The following is a 17,963-nucleotide window of genomic DNA, read 5'->3' as shown; positions in this document are numbered from 1 at the left end:
GTTTTCCGGTGGTGATGTGGTGGTGTGAAGGTGGATAGGAAATGGGAATGGAAATACCTAGGGGGGTGGGGAATGAAGTTGGAAGGATTTGGGGTAATGGGGAGGGTTAAGGGAATGAATAAAAGTGCTAAACAAACATCAACAAAGGGAATCGGGCTAGTTGATTCCCATTCCCTTTCCTAATTACCCCCAACCAAACGGCTCCTAATTATATTAATCGCAACATTTTACTTTCTCAATATGCAACTTTGGTAATTTGGTTACACAAGTAACATCTTATAGTAAATTAAATATACATAGTAATATTTCAAAAATATACACTACAAATGATAATTCAATATTGTTTTATCTAATCTAATTAAGATTTTGTTGTAGACATGATACATAGTGTAAAATATACATATTGTGATTAATAGGAAATATAGAGTCACGTGCGTCCTTTACTCCTCTGTTGCCTCGAAATTACAACATTTTGAATTTTGATTAGTACATTTGTCAATGTATATATTTAACAATATACTCGGTGTTTGATTTTACATTATTCTATACTAAAACTTTGATAGAAATGAAAGTATACTTTTATATACTATTGAAATTTTTGAGATATAAAGTAAATTTATAGGAAAGTGATACATACAACCTAATCACTTTTAATAAGAAACTAGAAAAGGATATAATAAACAAAGGATTATAATAATACTATTTCCAAACCGTATTCCATATCACACTCTGAAATGCATTAAAAACTTCTGTACAAGGTTTGGATATATCATTATCCTATTTTCATAAAAAAAAAAAAAAAAAAAAAACTCGTTTGGTTTTTGACGTCCTTTTGATGTTGTGAATCTTGTGAGTTACTGAGTTGTGATAGTGATCACGCTTCTTTAGGGTTTACTCTTACTGTTAGGGACTAATAGGAAGGGGTCTTTTTGGCCCATATATAGTGCTTGGGATGCCAAATTTGGACCCTGAAAGTGGGAGGTGAAAATCAAACTTCACAGTGACTTTGAAACAAAATTGACTTAATTTTTATTTCAAATCAATACAATATCAAAGTATATATACACAGAGGATGCAACTGCAACACCCATACAAAAACTGGTTTTTTTTTTTTTTTTTTTTTTTTCTTTCTTTCTTGTTGGTAACTAACCTTCTGACTATCATTATTCATATTTCACCAAGACATGATTTAGATTACATTATTTTGCTCTTTTATATTCTGTGCAAATGTCGTTTACCCCTTGGGAGTTCACGCTCCTTTTTTTATGACACTTCTCGCCCAAAGAGCAAGGCTGATGACGAGAAAAAAGAATATGATACTCAGTTAAGTGTAGTTCCGGCAACGTTATAAACCCAGCTTCTTTGAGCACCAATCTGAAAGATTAGCAATTACAAATCCGCCAAATACCTGAAATGTTGAGCGTTCCCATGAACATGTTAAAGCAATATTGATTGAAAATTGTAAAACCTCAAAACAATGCATGCCTACAAATGTTTTTAACAGGAGATTTGGGAATCCCAACAGGAAGGAGAAAGAAGTATGAGTATTTGAAGAACAGCCAAGTCATCTGAGCCTAGGCATTTACGGTTTGATTTGGTACACATTAATGATTAGAAGCATGACAATAAAATTATGTTCTGGCACAAATTATCCTACATAAATGTCCATGATAAAGCATCTCCATTTGTAAATTTAATTTTTTTTGCCAAAGAAGCTCGTATTTTGACTTTTGAGGAAGTAGTAACTCTAGTAAGCAATGAAGGAAAACTGCATCTATGTAAGCGGAGATGCATAAACTGGGCATTCAGATGAGGCATTTATGTCAAATTAACACCAAAAGGGCTGTCAGTGGAAATAATTATCAGAACATCGGCCAGATTTTAGTAAGGGTATCATCCAACAGTATACTACTATACTCTTAGTAGTACCACAAACAAGACCATGAGAAAAAAGAGGAAGGCATTAAGAAACAACCACCATTTCAGTAGAGAATAGGAAGTGTGAGACTCAACTCATAAGGACTTTATGCACAACTAATGTATTTTTTAAACTCATTTAATAAGTTGGCAAACTCAACAAGTAAAGAAAGCAGAAACAACTCTCTTTGTCAGTAATTGGAAATGAAAATTATCTTGTCAATCATATTTCTTACTATGTACAATAAATTAAATTTGAATCTAAATTGATGAAGTTACCTGGATAGAGCCAAGAACATAGACTATGGAATAATGGCGACCATGTATAATCATATCAGCCAACATTGCAAGAGGGATCGTAAGCGACATACCCAAAGTTGCAACCAGAGGAGTTGTCCATACAACAGATAGTGCCCTGATAAGAATAGGTGAATTAGTATGTTAAGAGTTAACTGAAAAAATAAACCATTTATTAGAAGGATTTGGAAAAGGACTAAATACCAAAAGTAATCAGATAGAACGCTTCCAATCAGTCCATTTGCAAGAACAACCTCGTCTGTTTTAGCAGAGTGAGGTATAGTGAACTTTGGTTCAATCCCTAAAATCGTCAATGGCCACACTGAAAGACAAATAGCAGAATAACTGTCATTCAACCAAACAGGAAAATAAAATATAGCTCCTCACAAGGCACATGGAAGAAAATCACATACTTCAGCAAACAAAGAGAATCAGAAACAGTTAATCAGCACTGCACTAGCATTTTTATCACAATTTTTACCCTTTGTTCCAGAATCACTTGTAAAATCAAAGAAAGATCACTTACCAAGCCACCAAAGGGCTATTAGAGTAAAGAAACCAATGTATCCAAAAAGTTTCTGAACATCCACTTTTCCTTCTTCCTCACCGGCAAACTTTTTCAGTAGCACTGCAAAATTAATAGGATTGTAAGCATTGCAGGGGGCGTCGCCGCAGGGTGCTAACAATAACAAATTGAAGTTTTAAATGTAGCATCTTACCAGTGAAAAGCCCATATGACATAGCTGAGAGAAGCCCAAAAAGATCCCCCACGAGTGAACGTTGACCATCGCTGGAAAAAATTTTAAAAATTTGAATTGTCAAACAGTAATCTAATTCACAAACATTGAAAAGAACACCAGAAGCAGCATGAGTTATCCTAGTAGATGCCAGAATGTGAATAGCATACTTTGGGCTTCAGCTAAAGAGATGTTACATCATAACCTATGTAAATGCCTGCTTGTTGCTATGCCAAACTAGCATCTAAACTAGAATTTCTATATAAGGCTATGCTTGGAGTGAGAGGAATGAAATATGGTAATAAGGGGTTACAAGAATCAATTAGGCGGCTTCTAAAAGGTGGTGATGGAGGTTGTTAAAACTTGGTGGAGGAACCAAATGCCCACATAAAGGAGTATACACCCCTCCAATTTGGCAGGTGACATAATGACCTCCCTAACTAATTTACATGATAGCTTACGCTCCTCACCAGCTTGAGATTCAATTCTTAAATTGATTCTTCACATTTCTATGGCCTAAATGTGATAACATTAATTTCACAGTTTACTATATAGTCACAATGATTAAGAAAAAGCTTATGGGGAAATAATGGCAAGCCAACTATTGACAAAGTAAAATGGTCCATAAACAATAGAGGAACAATTAGTCTTAAATTAAAGTAAACTACTTGTAGCATTAAATTCTAAACTGATGAATGGCAATGAACATGCAAGACAATAACTTGTGTAAACAGTTGCTAATTGATATAAATTGCAACCAAAATTTTTCATATTGTGCAACCAAAATAATACTAACTTGACATAATGGATTTTTCAAAGATAAGTAATCTTTTATTGTGCTCCTATATTTGTGCACTAGACAAATGGGGATGAGGCTGAAACAGAAGTAAAGTGGATCATCCTGTAGCATACCACCTGACACATCACTGATGTACTTAATAGAAATGACAAAATTACAGACACTTCAGAAGATTTACCTTGAACTACTAAGTTCCGACTCATCTGAGGCCCAAGTTTTCCCCAAAGTAGTCATGACGACACCGGCCATGCTAACAAATACAGCAACAACCTTGGCCATGTTCAATGAATCCTCTCCAAGGAGCACTCCAATGAAAAGAGTAAAAAGTCCAGAGGTTGAGGATAAGACTGTCGTACTTGCAACACTGGTACGTGCCAAGGCAGCATTTGAGAGATACTACAGGAAATTAAATTTTCATGTCATAAATTTTGCTGTACAAAGCAGATCAAGGGAACAGATGAGATGTATTAGCGAACAGGATTCCCTTCCACAGTGCAACCTCAACCTGCTGAGTTTCAAGCTTTCAACGGTAAATTCAAATCTACCAGAACCTTTGATATAGTTCTTGTCCAAAAAAATCATCTGTAACCTAAATCAAGACTTTTTAAAAGAAATTCCTTCTCTACATAAAACATTATTACTGAACCATTTAGCCATTAAACCACCACTTCTTCCTACTCCACATACAATCACACTAAATAATTTGTTAAGCATACTTTTGGTACACCAATTACTTATAAGTTGTAACCAATTGTGGAACTTGAACATAAATATAATGAACAATTGTCAAGGTTTGGATCCTTAATCTAAAACTCATTATATTAAAGCATAACCATAAAACCAAAATCAGCAGAATATAAGAATATATATGATTGAATGCAAAACACAAACAGAATTCAAAGCACCTCAAGAAAAGAAAGACTTGAAGAAGCACAAATAACAGAGAAAAAGCAAAAGATGTAACTGTTCAAGCAACAAACTTATAACAATTAAATGGATCAACAAAAAAGTAGACAAGAATAGATTATCCAAACAGAAAAGAAATATTAATAGACAAAAATCTGAAGTTTAGTTACCTCAACTGCAAACCAAAGAGGGGCAAGGTATAATCCATATCTAACAATTTCCCATTTGCTGAGCTCCCTCTCAGGCTTCCTCAAACCGTCATCAAGAAAAGGTTTTTCTTCTCCCACAGAAAGGTTCAAGTCACAGTTTTTTTTAATGGGAGTCCCTTCCAATTCCATTGCACAGATTTTCTGCTCAACGTATTTAAGAGGAGAATCAAGTATGTCCACAGAATCTTTCACAGTTTCAGCAATTTTCCCATTCCTTGATGAGCAATTCTTCATTTTCCGATAAATCCAATCTTTAATATAGGATATGGGAAGGTAAACCACCATTAGAGATGCCCCAAGATATGTCACTGCAAATGGCTGTCTATATGCATTATATATGTCCTGCATGGAAGATATTTGTCAGGCGTTAGACAAGGTATGGAAGACTATGGACAAACATATGCCTCAATCATGTTGGCACACAATCAAGAAAAAAATATTTTGAAGCAAAAAACAGATACAACTATGCTAAGCTGAAAAATATTCATAGATGTAAGCTGTATCTTCACATGTAAAACTTCAATTCAGAGCATAGCTTAAATACATCACTTGCATACACTCTCAGGGCAAGGAATATGAATTAGTTGAGGCTGCTGGGATAGTTAATCGCAATATAACAAACTGAACAGAGTACACCCCACAATAAGGTGTCTCTGTAATTTGCTTTAGTCTTGGAACAGTCTATTAAGCACCAAGGTTTTTCTACTGTCATTGCATTATCTACCTTCATTCAAGGCATTGCACCAGCCCCTCTCCCCCAAGGCCCCAACAACCCTGCAGTTTCCAATAGTGATGCTCTCTTCATCTTTATCAGAAATATCACAATAAAGGGGATCGGTAACGCTCAACATGAAAACCAAAACTAAATCATTGAGCTCTTGTGGTCACAAGCTCTCATTTCCAACACCCAGTAAACATCGTTTAATGATCATATAAATAAAGTATATATATTTTGTTGTTACTTGCTAATTGTTTCCCTATTCTTAAGCAATCCTCAGATTGTTCACAAATGATATACATTAATCACAATGTCACCCAAATTTGCAAAAAACTATCTCAGATACCAGAATGAAATCATAAAGCTATTTAATCTCCAGATCCATCTAAGTGGGGTTTATGCTGACTCTTTTACCCAATAACTGATCTTACACCCACCCTATATGAAAGTCGTGTGTTTTCACCACTGGAATCCTATTCAATACAAGCAAGTTGCTACTTCATTGATTGGATTACTCCATCTAAGTGACAAGTGCACATAAAATATACACCCTGGTCTAGGAAAATTGACATACTGTGCCACCTCCCATACTCTCACATTCTCCTTTTTGTTCCCTTTAAGCTAAGGAGTAAAGGAATCTTCTGAATACCAGATTCACCAAACTATTATTTGAAAGAGGAGAGTGTTTTCCTGACATCCCGAAATAGCACGTGATTATTATTTCTAGACAGAGTGACTATATGCAAATGGACAAATAAGTAGAACAATCCTCTCCGGCCTAGCTGAAGGATTATATCCACTTCCACATGACCATGGCTACACAGTCTAATTGGATGGAAGACATATACTATATTTCAGGTTAGTTGTAATTGTATTGGAGTTCGAAAGAGTTCATCAGACCCCGATACGGACTCGAACAATTGACTGAAATCAACCTCATTCTCTCTAAATTCAACAGTCAATCTTTGGTCAATCACCCCCTTATTGTATACTTAGAACTCCATCTTAATAAAGTCTTCTATAATCAATCATAATTTATGTTATACATCTATTTAAATGAAGCATTTGGGTGAGTCATTACTGCACAAATGCAAAATTTTCCCTAATCTTCTATTATAAACCCATTTCCAGTAAATAATAATTCTAACAAATTTACCATTTGCAAATTATAACAACGAAAATTATCAAAATATCAACTCCAATTCCCAATTTTTCAGCAGAAGTTCTACTAAAATTAACACACACGTATCCAAAAAAAATGCAACAGTAGCTTCCAACTTTGAACTATTAGATACAGATTACAGACCCACATCAAAATTTGAAACAAATATCACTAACCAGTAAAACCAGTTTCAAATTATCAAAATAAAACCCATGATTATATTTAGCAATTCAGCCCAAAATTTGTATTAAAATCCTAAAAAAGAGCAAATTATTCAATTGAACAAAATTAAATACTAACCTGGGTAACTTCTGCAGAAGAGACCCAAATGATAACAACAGTTCCAATGAGAAACAAACCAGCATTATACTTGATATTCATCTCAAAAATCAATGGAAACCCCCCAAAATCACAAAAGCTTAATCAATAAGAAAAACCCAAAGAGATCTATTTGAGCTGGGATTTTTTGAGAAAATTTATGGGGCTAATTTGGTTGCTGAAATTCACAGAAAAGGGTATGAGATCTGAGAATTTGATTAATCTATTATTGTTGAGGATGAGTTGGGTTGCTTCAAGCAGAATTGTGGGGAATTTTTTTTTCCTTTGTAGGAAAGAGGAAGAATAAAAGAGATTGAAGAGGAGGGAAACACTAAAAAAAATAATTTTTGGTTGTTACTAGTTAGTTTTCGCTCTTGTTAATGGTTATGTGTAAAAAAAAATTTGACTTAGTTGACTATAACCCATTTTGATAGGGGGTAATAAATGACAGTAATAAATAAAGATTTATTTTCTTTAATTTTCAATGTTTTATTGGTTTTTTCCCTTTAAAAATTGTTTACTTTTATCAATATATATTGTGTGTCGTTGTTCGAATAATTATTGTAAGGATTGTGTGGCGTTGGATAAACATTTAAAATCTTACCTAAAATAGTATTAATTTGAGATAGCATGACAAAATCACGCGTCGATTGATGTAATTAATGTTAGTTTTAATTTAATTTTTCTACTTTTAACTAGCTTATTCAACGCCTCGGGGCGTTCGTTAGCATTTTACTTATTGTAATACTCTCCTATAACACTTATCAAGTAATCACATGATTATTTACTCCTTATTCTATCGCATGGTTCATATATACCTACTCTTTATATAAAAACTAGTTAGTAGTTCGAGCGTTGTCCCAGGTTGCTATTGTTGTAGACATACAATAGGTAATTTTTTAAAAAAAGGTTTTTAAAAATTGAAATTGTCATTATTAAATTAAAATTGAGTTATTCACTTATTCTCATAATTTTTAAAAAAGGTTTTTCAAAATTGAAATTGTCATTGTTAAACTAAAATTGATCGAGTTATTCACTTATTCTCATAATTTTATTGTCTTAGATGGTTAAATAGTCAATTTAGTTATAAAAGTTAGAGGTTTGATTCTTCTTATCAACGTTATTAGAATCACCTTTTAATTCATCACTGATTTTTTCCATTCACAACTTTTAAAGTGTTGGATTTGTTGGTAAGGGTTTAGGAGAGTCTAAATCACACTTTCATAAATCACACTTTCATAATGAGTTACCTCTCCTACATACTAATTACTTTTTCTTACTAAGCACTACCCTTTTCTCTTTTTTTTTTTATTTATTTTTTTTTATTGAAAATTACTTTCACTCTATGTAAAAGGAATTATGATAAACATATGTAGGAGGGGTATATGTAGTAAGAAAGGGTAGTTAAAGATATTATGATAAACATTACTTTTACTATATGTTTGGTGGAATGAAAACAATTTGAGAAGATTATGATTAAGAAAACGTATTTTGTTTCCACTAGTTTGTCAAGGGTAACAAATTGGGGGATTTTGTTACCCTTCGGAAACAGTATTTATTACTTTTAACTCATACCAAACAATTAGAAAAGGAAACACTTAATTGAATCCGTTTCCTATATCTAAAACTACTATACCAAACGCCCCCCTTTAATTTGTATTAAAATAGTTTTATCTATATTTTTATATGTGTAAAAATTAAATATTAATAAAATATTCAATGAGAGAATTGAACAAGATCACACATGAATGACTATTTTATCTTTTATAGATCGATTATGAGTATTTTAGGATCAAATATTTAAAAGTGTGACCCATATTTTTGTAATAGATAAATAGGCAAAAAAAAAAAATATAGAGATAGCCTCTATTTTTTTTTTTTTTGAAACAAGGAATTAGTTATTTAGAGTCATAGATGACAATTGATCACATTTGGATCGGATAGAAATTCATCCTCAAATATATTGTTTAAACATTACTCGTAGTATAATGAAATATAAAAAAATGAAATATAAAAAAATGAAAAATAAAAAATCGTGGAAAACAGTTAATTTAGGTTGGTGCGTGGGGTGTGGGGATATTAATAAATTAAATTGTTCTATATTGCATAACAAAACAAATGAACCGACAGATTGGCAATGGCATTCTTCATAATTTAGCTGGCTAATATCTGATGAATGATGATGGTGTGTAATTATAACACTGCAAATCAACAATTGATCTGCTTATTAAGAATTGAAAATGATATCAACATCACCACATCGACCACATGCGTTCATCTTTTGGGTTCATCTCAATTTAGCTCTAACCAATTTTATTAGGAATATAAAAATATATATATATATATATATATATATATATATATATATATATATATATATATATATTAACGTGATATATTTTCTTTATAAATCTTATCATATTATTTAGAATAATAATTTATCTTAGAAAAATATACACCGAATATATATAGTATAGTTTTTTAAAAAAATTACATGCCAGAAAATTATTAAAGACGTTCATACAAACCAATTCCGAATAACCTTTCAAAAAAAAAAAAAAAAAAAAATTCCGAATAATTATCCGTGTTGTTTCATACTTTCATGAATTACATCTGCTAACTTCCTCTCCTATTTAAACAAGGATTGGCTATAATAATCAATAAAATTTCCATAAAATTATAACTTTCCTATTTTTTTTTTTATCATCTTTCTTTCTCCGTTTTATATAACATAACCCATAAATCTCCATATCTCCTCTTTCAACAAAACAATGAAGAACTACTCAACCATCAATGCTCGTTCAGCCGAGCGAAAACGGCAACATCGAAAACAAGTTGAGAAGGATAACAACTCCGAACCTCGAAAGCAAGTTGAGAAGGAGAACAAGTCCTATGATTTCACCCTTCAACTTGATAGTAAGCAAAGATCATTAAGGGAAAAAACACTAACATCATTAGTTCACTTTTTATCTTCAAACGCTCGTCACGAATTCATTGATAAAAATTACGTTACACTAATTCACCGTTGCCTACATCGCCTTACTTTTAAGAAAATTGGGTCTAGTAAGTTTTCTAAGACCGAGATTCGCCTTGCTGTTCGTATCATATCTCTCGTTGTTATTAATCTTGTTAACGAGGATAAATCTTCTGACATCTTTCATCAGTGTGTTCCTAAACTTGCTAACGCGTTGGTTAGTTTGGAGTATGAAGGTGACGTGGTTTTAGAGTTGATCGCGTGTTTAGGAATGGTTGGGTTCTTTGGTTCGAGGAGTTCGATGGAAGTAGAGAAGGTGATGCGGGTTGTTTGGGATTTTGGTCATAAGTCTAATTCTCCTGGATCGGTTTTGGCGAGCACGATTTCGACGTGGTTGTTTTTTATTACAGTGGTGAATGCCGATTATTTGAGTAACAAGCATTGTAAAGAATGTGTTTCTTATTTATCAAGTTTGTTGAAAAGAGAAGATTTCGAAGATAATGATTGTGAGTCTGTGTATACGGCTGTTACGGATGCCTTGACTTTAATGTTTGATAATGATATGTTAAACAAGTTTTCGTACAAATTAGAGACAGAGGAAGAGTGTGTTCTGTTGAAAGAAAAGATTGGTGGAAATTTTGAGGGAAGTTTGGATGATTTTAGGGAGATTATTCAAGTGAGGACTATGAAGGAATTTCTAGGAAAAGGGGGTTTCGCAAGTCATTTGAAAACGAATGAAAATTTTTATGAATGGTACGAGTCTACAACGTGTGATGAGGCTAATGATGACGACAATGATAATGAGGACATACCCGAAAGAGAGGAGGTTGTGCTGAAATTTTATCGGCCTGAAGTTGAGAGGCAGAAGGAAGACAATGATCTATTATTGCCTTATGTTAGTGCGGCAGAGAAGAATGTTCAAAAGAGAATGATTAAGTCGCCGTGTTCTCCCCTGAACAAGGCTAGGACACGGCTCCTCACCAAGCAAAGGAAATTTGTAAACTATCCTCCAGTTGAAGGTGATTTGTGGGTTTAATTACACTGATTAGAATTTTTAGTTTTTGTTACAGTTTGTTAAATTCTACTACTAGCATATTAGGTTGTTTGGATTTTGTCAATGAATTGAAATTTTGTTACTTATTATCTGAATTCGTATTAGGTTGTTTTACATAGTAATGATAACCACTTATGCTATGAGTCATGTTACTTGGTTATTGTTAAACAATTTTGTGCTCATCAATAGCTGCAATAATCGATGTCAGACTTGAAATTTCTAAACAATCAATCTATGGTAATTGCTCAATTCTTCTAGGGAGTTATAATTCTGCTTTTCTGTAATAAGATCTTAGATTCTCAGCTTAATTAACGGCTCAAGAGCACTTTGTTATTTGTTCATTGATACAGAAATTTAAAATTGAACCCCAATAGAGTGTTTGTACAATGGTAGTATTACCTAATGTACAAGTAGAACTATCTCTAGCTAGCTTGAGCCGTTCTTTATAACTCTTTATCATCCTCAACTTGATTACGAGACTATACATAAGATGCTAATTCAGTACGCCGAGATACCTTGTAAAGCATACATTATCATAGCATCAAGGATGAGATTCCCATAAAATTTCAGCAATAACAGTAGCAGCTTCTGCCTCAGAAACACAGGCTGCCCTAACTCTCCTCAGTATCATCATCTTAATTTCCTTCTTTTCACTCTTCTGCATCCCTTCTCCTACCTCCACTTGCACGACCAACCTTGCAATACACCCGGAAAATGAATTACTCGACGAAGATTCACCCTCTTCACTTTCCAACTCATCATCACCTACACATAGTTCTATGTTTTTTCTTTCCTCTATCCAAAACACTACTTCACTTAAATCACTCCTAAACTCTTCTCTTTGTAACAGCACCAGCTTCTCAACCAATCCAGCATTAATCATAGACTCGAGTACTTCCTTTGTACTGTAATACACCATTTCGATGAGGCAGTGCATTGCCATTAATCTTCTCAGTATATTATTTGAGCATAATAACCAAATAATGTTTAAAATTGTGTCATTAAATAACTTCTCATTAACCAAATGGCCTTCACATGATTTCACAAGAGTTAAGAGAATCTTAAGTGATCTGCTAGTACCATAACATACAAGACCATGCATTATAAGACCCTCCAACAAATAATCAACAAACATATCCCGATTGAACCGAGTCAAAGCACCAATCGCGCACCCGACTTTTTCTTGAACATTTAGTGGGTAACAATCATCATCATAAAGCACCGTCTCGAAAACTATTGGATACAATTTCTCTTCAAGGATCAAATTCTGCAATTCTAAATCAAACCCAGTTGAGATTCGACCTATAAATTGATCAAGAGCTCTCAATTTCTCCTCATCATCACTTGGTTCTTGGAGTATTTTTATCAGGTTTCTGACATTTTCTTTGTCAACACAGAGCTGAATCTCCTTCTGAATTATTAAACCAATGCCAGAGATTTGGTACGAAATTGTGCGGCGTTGAATGAAGGATCGAGGGGTGTAACTTTGACATGATTTGAGATTGTTAATGAGGATTTTGAGGTGATTAAGGTTGGAGTAGATTGAATCTTGAGGAGAAAAAAAGGTGGATGCTCTGTTTTCAAGCTCCAAAAGAGAGATGATTTGGGGTGAATTGATATCTATTACACCTAAATAAATAAGGGATTTGGTTTGAAGAAACTCTAATTCTGTGTTTAGTTCTTGTAGAAACGATACGATTTGATTAGTGTTGTAATTATCCATGATTAAAGTTAGTGCAATAAGATGGAAGAGAGGAGGGAGATGATGAATGTTAGTTTAGGCCATTTTAGGGTTCGTTGGTTTATTGCTTTGCATGATGTATATTGTATAGTGTCTCAACTAACAGTCCAATTACGCGGGACCAACCATTCAATTCAAACGGTTTGTTCTTTCTCTCACCTTTGGAAGGTTAAAAAAATGTGGTCTTTTGTTATATTAGTTCTGACATTCTTCCGAGCTCTTTATATTTACATAGGTTGTTTCACGAGTGTTTCCATGAAATCTTAACACAAACATAATAAACATTGTGAATATGACTGTAAGATCTGAATAAAAACCGAATCTTACTTGTAAGTATTTGTCCCATTTCACAATTAAACATAATAAACATTGTGAATATAAGTGTAAGATTCACCATGTTTAATTAGAGTCATGATAATTACAACTAATTTGAAAAAAAAAAAAAAATTCTATTTTACTCATTTTAGGTACTCATATCGTGAATATGTAAGACCAAATATCATTTTATTACTTCACATTAGGGATGGCAATGGATCTGGACCCGACCCGGATCCGTGGATCCAGATTCGTTTTCACGGATCTGGGTCTTTAAATTTTGGACCCGACGGATCCGAGATCGGATTCGGGTCCTGCTGACAAAAACGGATCTGGATCTGGGTCTGGGCCCTAGACCCGGATCCAGATCCGTGGACCCGTTTTTTATTTTTCCTATTAAAAAAAAACTAAAATTGTTTGTTTCTTTATTAAGAAGTTGATAATGTTAGTAATGATAAAGATTAACCCTTTCAAGAGATGAATTTTGGATGCTCATATTATATACATCATCGTTGTTTTTTCACTAGCTTATATGTAACATCATTTTTTTTTTTGTTGTTTATAATTTTAATCAAAATATGAGTGTGTAAGTTAGTTAATTTGGGGTTGAACTTAATAACCAACAACGTAAGTTTGAAATAAAATTTTTAACCCGAACATTACATTTATTGCAAAAAATTATGCAAAATATATTAGACCCGTTTTGGACCCGGATCCGTTGGACCCGACGGATCCGGATCCGGGTCTTCATTTTCTAGACCCGACGGATCCGGGTTGAATCTGGATCCTATATACAAAAACGGATCTAGATCCAGGTCCATCCGGACCCGGTCCAGATCCGACCCGTTGCCATCCCTGTTTCGGGGTTTTCTGATGTCCTGCGGGAGAGTTACAATTCCGAGACTGGAACCGGACGCCTGTACCTGCAAAATAACGGAGACTCCTGAGAGCTCCGCCTCCAACGGTCAAGTTAGTACCTGATTAAGGAGTAATCAATACAGAAATTAAAGTAATGAGATCTCTCTAGGTGAGAGTGATTAGTGTTGGTAATCTGCGTTGTTAACGAGATTAGCCGGTTGTTAATAAGTCTGTTCTTCTCTGCTTGATCTCTTAATTATTCGGTTGTGTGATTAATGAGGATTAATCGAGTATTTATAGCCTTGGGAAGCGTGCAGCTCTCTAGGTTTAAGGTAAACCTAGGGCTGATCGGGCCTCTAGACTGAATTGGGCCTTGATGGCCGGTTGTCCCACTTGGCATGGGTGGACACGTGGCGTGTCTTAAGTGGTCCGTGGAGGACGTATCTGTGACTGACACGTGGCAAGCTCCTGCTGGCCTTCGTGAAGGACACGTGGCGGAACCTGGTTGGTCCACTTGTCAGACGGTGATTGGTGGATAAAAATCCCCTAATCATTTGCCCCTCACAGGTGGCACGCGACTGGTCACGTGTCGCCTGTGACAGGTGTCGCACGGTAACAGGCGACGGCCCGTTACAGGTGTCACCTTGCAGACGGCCGAGAGATTTTCCCGCCCAAATTTGAATTCGGAAGCGACCCTTCGCCTTCTCATTTCGCCTATAAAAGGAAGTGCTGACTTAGGTCATTTTCACATTTGAGAACTTTTGCGAGAACATTCGGACCCCTGAACTTGCTCTGACACTTTCGGACTTTTTCTGCCTACCGCCTGTTCTGACAAGCCGACTGACCCGAACTTCCAGGACTTCATCAACCGTCACCCGTTCAGGTAACTCAGTTCTCTTACTCTTAATTTTCTTTTTATTTTTTGAAATGGCACCATGGAAGCACACGACACGCCCTAAGTTAGTGATCAGCCGGTCACCGGGGACGGCTGAATCTAGGACTAGGAGTGCCGCCTGCCCTTTTCTGGACCCATCTTTGCCCTTTATACAAAGTCCGACTGAATCTGTGTCTATGCAGAACGTGATGGCCAGAACAAAAAAGACTGCTATGATATCAAACTCAGACGGCTCCTCCCAAAGGGTGCTCCTTAGCGAAACATCTGACCAGGCGCCAGATGTAGAACGAGGCGACTGTCAAGCTGACAGTTCTGAGAGGGGGACCAAGGTGTTCCCTTCCCATCTAACCGTGGACATGTCTAATTTTCCTTCTGCTCCTTCTAAGGGAGAGGAGGCGGGCCCCTCTAGGAGAGGGGAGGAGTCGTCCTCTTCGGACTCGTCAGGGGACGAGTCCGATTCCAGCTCTTCTGACCATAGTTCTTCTGGCTCAGAAGAAAAACATAGCCGCCTACAAGAGGCGAGAAGTTCCCATGCAGTGGAGAAGGGGATAATTGGGCAGAGCCGTCCGCCTCTTATAGAGAGGAAAACGCCCCCTACTACTGCAGGGTGCCCCGGGGCCGGATCGCAACCATGCGAGACAATGTGGCGAGCTTTATTGCTAACCACAAAATGGGCTCAGAGTATTTACTGTTTGTGCCGGATCCAGAAGATACTGTCGTCTGGCCGGCTGGTACCAGCTATGGTGACGGCTGCTTTGGCTGCTATGTGGCGGCCATCAAAGCTGGACTGCGCTTCCCATTACATCCGGCTGTTCAGCGGATTTTAGATGGGTATGATCTGGGGTTATGGCAGTTAGCCCCCAACTCTTGGGTGAACGTACTCGGCTATGTGGCCGGGTGCGAACTGAACGGGGTGGAGCCAAGTTTTGAGGCTTTCGCCCACATGAACTATCTCAGCCGGACCCCTAAGTCGGGAGGTACCGGCTGGTATCAACTAACAAGCCATAGGGGTTACCTCATGACGAGAGGTAAGGCAAACAAATGGAAGGATTGGCGGAACACCTTCCTTATTATCGAGAGTTCAGACACGGAGCTGAACAAACGTTTTAACAAGTGGAACAGGGATCCGCCTCTTCTCGCAGGCGGCCGAAGCATGCCGCCTGTTCCCCCAAAGGCTAAAAAAGAGATCCTAGACAAAGGACTCTTCAAAGTAGAGACTAGGGTGAACTCTACTTCAGGGGTACGAGAGCAAGTACCCCTAAATTGCGTCCCGAGCTTCAAGTGGCTCTATGACGAGTACTTCTTGGCCGCCTGTGGCCTCGGCAGTCGGTGCTCTAGAGGTAGCCGGCCTGACGAATACTTTGTTTCTTCACGCCTTGTTCACTTGGGATTTTTACTAACTTTGCTGTTTATTTCTTTCAGCCGACGCCATGAGTAAAATAACAGCATCTAAGACTGCGGCGGCCATGCTGCGGGTCTCGCTAATGAAGCAGTCGTATGCCGACTCCCCCAGCAAGGAGGCACCCTTGGTAAAACTCTTCTCCTTTTAGTTGTATTATGCATATACTAACTCTTTTTGTTTTCAGTCTGGCACACCAAGGGCTTCTTCCTCGCAACAGCCGGACCCCAAGGCCCGGAGGACGACTGTTGCAAGCTCTCCTGGGTCTTCCAGGAAAACAGTGGCGGCTGAGAAACAGCCGGCCACTTCTTCAAAAACCCAGGCGGGGCCGCCTAGATGTATGGACACTTGCTTGTTAAAACTCACACTTCTTCAAAAACCCAGGCGGGGCCGTCTAACTTGTTTTTTCCTTTCGCTTAATGCAGCCGGCCCCCAGGGTCTAGACTTGGTTGAGGTAGCCAAGTCTATGGTCAAAGTAGTTCCTCCCTCTGACAGGGAGACGGTCAAGGGTGCCGGCACCCTTGACCTCGATGGAATTTCAGGGATCCTAGCTGAGGTATACTTAGCCCCTTTTTGAGCTTTTGAGTTCCAGGACGCCTGTTAACTCTTTTGATTGGAAACTGACGCCTGTTTTTCTTTGTACTTAGGCCCTGCTCCGAGTCAACAGCCTTCGCAAGCCGATTGATCGGAAAAACAAAGAGGTAAAGGCCGCAAAGGCTATGGCCGCCTCCAGCTGTGATAAGGCAATGTTTCAAATTGCCCAAAATGAAGTACTGACCATTGATCTTCTTTATTATCAGGCGCAGGCGACCGCCGCTGTTCGGGCTCAGCTAGAGGCGGCCCAAAAGAAGGTTGACGAGCTGGAGGGGACCGTCACCAAACTTAAAGCCGAGCTGAAGCCCCTTCGCCAGAAAATGCACTCTTACGAAGCCATGGAGAAATCTTTGGCTAACGTAAAAGAACGCCTGGTGAACCAGGAGAAGAGTCTTACCCAAGAGCTCTCGGACAAGGCCGAGCAAGAGAAACAAGAGCTCGTCCGGGAGATGGTGGAAGACTCCGCCCAAATCCAACGCATGACCTGGGAACGACTGTTCCCCAGTGCCGACTTTGCCTCATGGGAAAGAACGTACCGCCAGTGTTCGGAAATATATAATCAACAGATCCTGGCGGCTGCTGAAGAAGAGGCGATGGACGTTGCGTTGGAGGAGGAAGAGCCGGTTGTGGCGCTTGTGCCACTTGGGGGTAAGGCATCAAAAGATGATGCAGCTAAGGCCGAGTCCAGCAAGAAGAGTGCTGACCAGGCGGCTGCTGCTGATACTGAACTGCCCCCTTCTTAAGCTTTAAGTATATATTTTTTTTTCTTTTCACGGCCTGCGTGCCGTTTGCTTTGTAATTACCCGGCCAGGGGGCCGGGGTTTTGAATATTCGGCTGGTCTTTTATGGCCGGCTCATTTTAATCAAAGTTTTTGTTTTTGTTCAAATTTGTCTAAGTATTTGAAATTTGCTCACTTGACCGACTGTTGTGTATGGCCGAACGTTAAGACAGGTACAAGTAGTAAGTATGTCGCCTATGCCCCTGGACGACTGGACGCCTGTGTACTTTCTTGTTGTATGATCTAGTCATTCTTAGGCGGTAGATCTCATGGCGCAAAACAGCATTGCCC

General features: G+C 37.4%; 2 protein-coding genes across 2 annotated transcripts; one reads left to right on the top strand and one right to left on the bottom strand.

The window, feature by feature from the left end:
* Window positions 1-1,005: 1,005 nt before the first annotated feature.
* LOC110733617 (uncharacterized vacuolar membrane protein YML018C-like) lies at window positions 1,006-7,416 on the bottom strand. The gene is made up of 8 exons (XM_021913683.1): window positions 7,046-7,416; window positions 4,827-5,207; window positions 3,929-4,146; window positions 2,934-3,004; window positions 2,741-2,842; window positions 2,419-2,536; window positions 2,197-2,332; window positions 1,006-1,408 (listed from the first exon to the last, which is right to left on the bottom strand). The coding sequence occupies exons 1-8, from the start codon at window positions 7,124-7,126 to the stop codon at window positions 1,346-1,348; spliced, it is 1,170 nt and encodes a 389-aa protein (XP_021769375.1). The 5' UTR covers window positions 7,127-7,416; the 3' UTR covers window positions 1,006-1,345.
* Window positions 7,417-9,834: 2,418 nt separating this feature from the next.
* On the top strand, window positions 9,835-11,073 carry LOC110733730. Its single transcript, XM_021913816.1, has one exon. The coding sequence runs from the start codon at window positions 9,835-9,837 to the stop codon at window positions 11,071-11,073; it is 1,239 nt and encodes a 412-aa protein (XP_021769508.1).
* The last annotated feature ends 6,890 nt before the right edge of the window (window positions 11,074-17,963 follow it).

This window comes from Chenopodium quinoa, unplaced genomic scaffold (genome assembly GCF_001683475.1).
Source record: "Chenopodium quinoa cultivar QQ74 unplaced genomic scaffold, ASM168347v1, whole genome shotgun sequence".
Classification (NCBI taxonomy): Eukaryota; Viridiplantae; Streptophyta; class Magnoliopsida; order Caryophyllales; family Amaranthaceae; genus Chenopodium; species Chenopodium quinoa.
This window is presented reverse-complemented; position numbering and strand designations above follow the sequence as displayed.